This window comes from Miscanthus floridulus, chromosome 18 (assembly GCF_019320115.1).
Source record: "Miscanthus floridulus cultivar M001 chromosome 18, ASM1932011v1, whole genome shotgun sequence".
Lineage (NCBI taxonomy): Eukaryota > Viridiplantae > Streptophyta > Magnoliopsida > Poales > Poaceae > Miscanthus > Miscanthus floridulus.
Window position 1 is genome coordinate 8,170,611 of NC_089597.1, and position 7,643 is coordinate 8,178,253.

General features: G+C 45.5%; 1 protein-coding gene across 1 annotated transcript; it reads left to right on the forward strand.

Annotated features, from left to right (window-relative positions):
* Nucleotides 1–1,326: 1,326 nt before the first annotated feature.
* Nucleotides 1,327–6,694, forward strand: LOC136523008 (WAT1-related protein At1g09380-like). The gene is made up of 7 exons (XM_066516793.1): nucleotides 1,327–1,806; nucleotides 4,488–4,550; nucleotides 4,726–4,842; nucleotides 5,425–5,671; nucleotides 5,768–5,926; nucleotides 6,027–6,178; nucleotides 6,335–6,694. The coding sequence occupies exons 1-7, from the start codon at nucleotides 1,490–1,492 to the stop codon at nucleotides 6,483–6,485; spliced, it is 1,206 nt and encodes a 401-aa protein (XP_066372890.1). The 5' UTR covers nucleotides 1,327–1,489; the 3' UTR covers nucleotides 6,486–6,694.
* The last annotated feature ends 949 nt before the right edge of the window (nucleotides 6,695–7,643 follow it).

Sequence of the window (7,643 nt, forward strand, 5' to 3'; positions counted from 1 at the left end):
TGGGAGAGAGTGGGAGTACTGGCCGTATCGATTGTGCCGTCGCCAATCCAGAACCGGCCATGCTTCTTGCCTCCTCCCGCCCTCATGACCACTTCTCCATCAAGGTCATGGGCGCTTAGATCGTACTCTGGGCCATGGACCGCCCTTGCCATCGATGTGTATCCATCGAGGTGGCTTTGCCGAGTGCCATTATTTTGCCGAGTGTGGTTTTTGCAGCACTCGACAAACAACTTTTTTGCCGAGTGTCCGATGGAATGCACTCGGCAAATATTTTTACACTCAGCAAATTTGTTGTTACCGGTAGTGCAAAGTTGAACTAGCATGAACGCTGGTGCAGGTATTATATAGTACCCCAAAGACCCAGACTTTATTGAAAAATTAGGCAGGACAGAGCAGATAAATAAGTTATCTACTAGGAGTATTATATATATTTGGACTATCTATCGATTTGAGCCCCAAATATCTCATTTGCAACCGGTGGACTGAAAAGTGGGGTGGAAATTTGAAATGACAAAATTCTTCGCGATTTTTTCTTTATCTGGAGTATTTAATTTCTGTTCTAGGATTGTATATTTGCACTTTTTTTCCTTAGCTAGGCTAATCTTTATTCTTTACAAACTAAAATCTAAGAGATATACTTTTTTGCCAAGAATGAAATCGTTACGAAGATCTGCCCACAGATAAACATATCATTGTTCATAAATAATATATATCTTCCTCCAACGTATTATACGTAGTAGTATGATGAAAATGAATGAATACCAGCATTGTTCATAGATAAACCTATACGCGCACATTGGTATAAACGATGAAATTAATTACCAGCATGCATGCAGTGGCCAGTCAAACTGTGGGATACTACTAAACCGCTAGCTATCATCACTTCATCAGCCATGCAATCCGCGGCGGAACGTACAGCAAGTCCACTGTTGTGCTGTGTGTTGTGTTGGTACCAGCAACGCGAAGAAATCAAACCCAACCAAAAACGAGCAGGCAAAGGATGAGCAGAACCGGATCGCGGTCCATCCAGATTTATCAATGAATTGAAAGAAGAATCCCTCCTCCCGTGCACGGACGACGTGTTCGTTTCCCATCTTTGTTTCCCGATTGATCCAAGCGCAGTTGCATTCGGCACCCACCCACCTCCCGTCTCCATCCATCCTTCCCGGCCGCAACGATCGATCGGCCATGCATCTCACATTCTCACTGCTGACGACACGCCGCCATTAATAACTTCCCTCCGCTCTCTTCGACTTCCTATATATATACACCTTGAAGTCACCTACACTTCTTCTCCTCCGAGTCATCAATCTCCATTGCATTTGCATGCCAACGCGCTCTCCACCCACCCTTCTTGCCGCGGCCGTGCATTGCTAGCTGCTCCGTGCTCGTGCCCTCCTCGTCGATCGTCGTCTACGCGGCGGCGGCGGCATCTATCAAGGGAGGACCTAGCTAGCTAGGAGGATCTATCCAAGGAAGTTGAGCACACATGGCGTCGAACGGGGAGGCGGATCGGCAGGCGCCGCCGGAGGAGGAGGAGATCGTAGTGGAGATGCCCGTCAAGCCGGCGCCGCCGCCGCCGTCGGTGAAAGCTTCACCGGCGGGGGCCGGGGCCGGGGCGGGGGCGTCGTCGTGGGAGACGGCGGCGCTGCCGCTGAGCATGGTGGTGGTGCAGGCGTTCACGGTGGTGATGCTGCTCCTCTCGAAGCTGGCGCTCAACACCGGCATGCGCCCCTGCGTCCTCATCGTCTACCGCAACCTCGTCGCCACCGGCGCCGTCGCTCCACTCGCCTTCTTCTTCGAGAGGTACGGTTGTGCCTATCCTCTAGACCTAGCTACCTACTAAAGTTCCTGTTTTTCTTCTTTTTTTTTGGTTGCGACCTGCAAACAATTTATTTATTTTGTCCTGCTAGCTAGTTAAAGATTCTTGTCATGCATTGCGTGTTATTGTTAGTTTCCTCCTTGATTTCTTTCTTCTTTACTTGAAAAATAACTCTCTCTCTTTTTTGAGAAATTAAAAATAACTCGCTGCATGCAAGTATAGCAATATGAAAAAAAGTATAGGAAAATATAAGTCTATAACATTAACTCTGCTAATTCACAAGATATAGATATAGAATTAATCTAGACACATTTCTTCTCATTATTCTCCCATACATGCATGCATAGTAGGTGGTTACCCGTACGTCCCTCACACCGCCTGTGAATCTGTGATGTGAAGCAGCATCAGCACTAATAAAAACTGAATGCACACACAAATTTGTTTATTTCCTGCTGGTTCAAATTTTAATTATGTGCCTATGTACACTATATATGCATTCCGAATATCTCAGCCCTCTAGATACGTACGTACGCCGCTATGTCAGCACGAGTAGTACATGATGCTTCAATAATATAGTTTTTTTCACAAAAGTTTTTTTTTTGTTGTGATTTGATTTGACTTGAACTGAATCCACACAAGATATTTAGATAGATTTTTCAGTTGCACTCGCATGCATGGCAACACTAGTTACTACACATTTTATTTTTAGTTTGATATTTTGAAATGGCACATGTCAACAGTAGTAGTCATCCTTTATTTTTATCTTGAAATGGCATGACAAGTTGACACCAGCCGTCGTACATGTTTAATTTTTGGGAAAGGCATAGTTGACAATAGCGTGCACATGCACGACATATATATATGCAGTACTTTTTGCCCTGTACCGCTGTACGTATATATCTAGCAAGTGCATACAGATATAAGTATTATATATTTTATATTAAATACTATTCCGTACTGTAGAAGATTTTGTTCGTGCATGCACATTATATTATTGATGATGTGCATATATACCGGATACGAGTACGTGGTCAAATATATATTACCGCCAAGGAACAACATTTTCCAGTTGAGCTAGCTACCACCCGGCCGGTTGACAATAGTATAGTAGTTTAGTATACTAGTATACATGCATGCACGTACTCACAGTTACAGATACCAATAATTAAATCAAATACACAAGATTATACATATATATATATATCAAATATGATACTTTAATTAATATAATTTGGGTCCTCGAATGAAGAGATAGATAGATGAGTGGATGGATGACTGTTTGCATCCGGGATCAGGGGCAGCACCTATTCGGCCTATTCGCTGGTTGGTTTCTGGACTGGTTTGGATTGGCTGGTGCTGGTTTGTTGTGAGAGGAAAACATTGTTTGCTGGCTGGTTTAACATTGTTTGCTGGCTGGTTTGGGCTGGCTGAAACCAACAAGCGAACAGGCTCATTATCTATTGTTGACTGCCAACTGTTACCACCAAAAGACAACACAACTTCAATCTAGGCCATGTTTAGTTCCACCAAAATCCAAACTTTAACACTATGCAAAAAGAAGATTCCCCGTCACATCAAATTTGCGGTACATACATGGAGTACTAAATGTTGACGAAATCAAAAACTAATTGCACAGTTTGGTTGTACTTTACGAGACGAACGTTTTGAGTCTAATTAGTTAACGATTGGACAATTATAAAAAAATAAAAACAAAACGATACTGCAGCTACAGTAACTCGGGCGCCGCCTTTGGGGGGGCAACTAAACACGGCCCTGCATGCATTGCATTGCAGTCTACATCTCCATTGACCCCTGCTGCGTTCAGATTCGAAGAAACCGCGAAATTTCAAAGCGATTTGATCTCTGTCTCTGTCCTTTTGGACTAGTGCCTACGAGCTACTAGAGTCTAGAGCTAGCTACTTCTCTGATGAACAGGGAAAGGATTTAGAGTGGCTTTGTTGATGTGCCTGGCTGCCACTAATTGCATGCGGTGCTAATGGATAATGCATGCGTGTCCATCTGATTCAGTCAGGAGACAGAAAATGGAAGAGAGGTCTCTGTCACACTCGTGTCGCCGTCTCGTCTCATGCCTCACAGACACAGATATAGCCAACCCTCACGCGTCACCCTCTTGTGGGCGATGACACAGATCATGCCTTTTTGCTGTCTCCATGACAGAAGACCCCCATGAGTCTGTCCTGTCCTGCTGAATCAGTAGCCCAGCCTCAAACAGGTAGCTGCTGCTGCCAAATTCTTACTGCACTGTCAGCACCTGCGTATCGTTATCGTGTGCTGCCTCTAGTTCTCTGCGTGCCAATTAATGCAAAACATATCGAGAAGGCGTATTCAACTTTGCCAGACACAATGTGTATAATGCCAAAGCTTGATGACAGATCGGTACCTACTACTTCCATTTTCAGTATTTTTCCAACGTTATACCTCACATGTCTTCTCTGTTATATTATACATAGTTGTTGTTGTTCTGGTACGATCACGATGTACTACGAACTTCTTGTTAAACAGCAGTTACAAACTGTTGGCTATACTATATATGCAGTGTTTTTAATGAGATTAAAGATATATGTCCTGACTCCTGATATAGCACGATCGATTTGATCTTCTCCGATTCTTTTCCATGATTTCTTTCCATCTTGGTCTGTTGCAGGGAAATGTGGAAGAAACTGAACTTGGCTGTGTTGGGTTGGATTTCCTTAAATGCAACATTTGCGTGAGCACTCGCACTCAGCCTGATTTCAGCTGTCATACTCCCCTGTCTTTTTCCAACGAATGCTAGATACATACAAGAGAAGAGAAACTGTTATGTCAACCTTTACTTCATCCATCTGTACATACATAACGTGATGATCTGCTAGGAAGTAAAATTGTTCTTACATATGCCGCAGAGTTGTGTTGGCCATGGGGCTGTACTACTACGGCCTGCAGGTCACAAGCGCCGCGTACTCCGTCGTCTTCCTGAACCTGATCCCAATCGTGACCTTCGTCATCGCCATCTTGGTCAGGTACGCAAACAAACCAAAGCATACATGGATCTTTGGTGGTATGCATGTCTCCCCATTTGCGCGTGTGATGTGATGCTCCTAAAGTAATCTGTTGCTCTCCACTGTGTGAACGTGCGGCAGCGGCAGGTGCCGAAAGGGCTCCCCTGCTGCTGCACTGTGGCCGCTGTAGGAGCAGGCGCCGAAAGGCTCCCCTGCTGCTGCACTGAGGCCGCTGTAGGAGCAGGCGCCGAAAGGCTCCCCTGCCGCACTGTACAGCAGGGACAGGGGCCAAAGTCAGTCATGCTGTCACATCTAGTCACTGTAGTAGCAAGACAGCCCGACATGTCTGTGTACTAGGATTAGATGAATAGAGTTGTATATTTAGCTTCGCATTGCAACTCACTAAAGTGAGCGAGTTCAGTTTTGCCATCTCCTCTGCAGAGCTCCAGCCAACGTTGGTGCTTGTGCTGTGTGTGCACGCGCTCTGTTCTCTCTCTTCTTCTACCTCTAGCCATAGTGTGTGGTCAACAACGTCGATGAGCGGTCGGCTCACCCGTGTGGGAGATCCCGAGGCCAACAATGCTTATATGTAAATGCATTCAGAGCCGAGAAGGTGTCGCTGGGGAAGTGGCCTGGCAGGCTGAAGGTCCTGGGCGCTCTGACGTGCGTGGGCGGGACGATGATCGTTAGCCTGCTCAAAGGCCATCTTCTGCACCTGTGGCCTAAGCACCTGCTCAATACCTCCCTCGCCGATGCGCCGGCGAGCGGTGGCCATCACCATGACATGCTCACCGGCACACTGTTCCTGTGCGGCAGCTGCCTGAGCTACGCCCTGTGGTTCATCGTACAGGTAAATCTAGTCTTTGCTTGAACAACTGAAATCCACATCTCCCTCTGTGATGAGTGATGGCTGATGGCTCCATCGTGGTGCATCCAATGACGACAGGCAAGGCTTGGGAAGGTGTTTCCATCAAGGTACTGGGGGACGATGCTGACGTGCCTGTCAGGAAGCATACAGGCCTTCATCATCAGCGTGTTCCTCAGCCATGACAGGGCAGACTGGAGACTCAAGTGGGACCTGCAGCTTCTGACGGTCGTCTACTCGGTAATTATACATACTGACTGACAACTAGTTAACTAGTATAATCAATAGCGTGATGGATTACACATGTATCTTTTGCTGATGACGGATCATCATGCATCAGGGTGTGTTGAACACGGGCATCACCTTCGTCCTCATCTCATGGGCGGTGAGCCGTCGCGGGCCAATCTACCCTTCCATGTTCAACTCACTGTCACTGATCATCACCACGGTGATGGACTCGCTCCTGCTCGGCACCAAAATCTACGTTGGAGGGTGAGTGAGCCAGCACCTTCATTTCAGGCCTGGTGCTATTGCACTGTAGCAAATCTGACAACTGAGGAGCTAGTCTAGTGACCGGTGATCGGTAAAACTCGAGATGACATGCATGTTTATAACTACTAAGTGGTGTTTATACATGTGCACGCGCAGGGTGGTGGGAGCGCTGCTGATCATCGTGGGGCTGTACGCGTTCCTATGGGGGAAAGGCAAGGAGCTGCAGGCTGCGGCGGTGGAAAAGAAGAAGCTGAAGCAAGAGCAGGAAGAGGAGGAGCAGAGGCGGGGCGAAAGCGAGATGACCTAGCTAGTCTCTAATAAGTTGCTAGCAACAACCTGATTTATATATGAGGGTGCTAGCAATTGTAGTCTAACTATATACTGATGAGGCAGTATGTAAACCTAGTGATGATGGTAAGGTGAGACGACTGATGATATATCATCGATGCTAAATTGAACACCTGAGAAGAGAAGAGAAGAGATTACAAATAAATAAACAAAACATACAGAGGCAGTTTGGCAGGCATTATATATGTATGTTGTATAATGCATACCAGCATATATATGCAAAATTCAGGCAGTTCAATACATATATATGACGTACTTAAGGTTAGCTGTATTGAATTGCAATGAAGCATGCATTGCGGGTGGACGTGTTTCCCTCCATGCATGCATGTTGCATGATGCGTGATATATCTATCAGTCTTGTTTCAGTCTCTTGAATTTTGTTACAGGCCGGCCAAAAACTATGTTAATAAGCTACCTAAACAATGTGTACAATGGCATGATCATATATTCATGCATATAATATGCATGACACAAATCATATCGTCGATGATCCATTAGTGTTTTTCTTATTTTCAGCCTTTCAGGCCGGGGACAGGGTGCAGATGATATATATGTAGCTTGCCCGCTACTAGAGGTATTCATGAACCAATTGTTGGCGACCTAACGTCGAGCTGCTTATACGCATTATTGCCATTCGTTTATTATCCAAAAAAAGTAACAATAGTCATTGTGAGACTTCCTAACAGATACTGAATACAACACATCATTTTTTTCATGGAAAAAAGGAATAGTTTCCGGTATCTACGACCGCACACTGACAAGTTATCACAATGTTAGCAATCAAATAGCTGCTTCGAAATAAACATGAAAAGAACACAACCAAGAAGGAAATAATCATAAGCAAACTCTTTTTTTTTTGAAACTGGAAATACTTTCCATTACTCATCGGTCGCAGCCAAATCTCCAGACACCAACCCCTCTAAACCATGAGGGACCTCATCCCAAGTGGTAATGGTTCCACTTGTGTTTGTACAGCCAATAGCTGCAAGGGTGTGCGCTAGCTTATTATTACAGTGCGAGGGCAGACGCTACAAGAAACTGGACTACCTAGTAACAAGTGTTTGATCTCTGTGATGACGCCACCCATCGCGATGAGAGTCTGAACTCGTTCCCCCCC

Excerpts from the sequence above, each read along its gene's own strand:
- LOC136523008 (XM_066516793.1), top strand. The coding sequence starts at position 1,490 with ATGGCGTCGAACGGGGAGGCGGATCGGCAGGCGCCGCCGGAGGAGGAG. Across the intron at positions 4,551-4,725 it reads TCCTTAAATGCAACATTTGC|AGTTGTGTTGGCCATGGGGC; the intron begins GTGAGCACTCGC and ends CATATGCCGCAG. Across the intron at positions 4,843-5,424 it reads GTCATCGCCATCTTGGTCAG|AGCCGAGAAGGTGTCGCTGG; the intron begins GTACGCAAACAA and ends AAATGCATTCAG.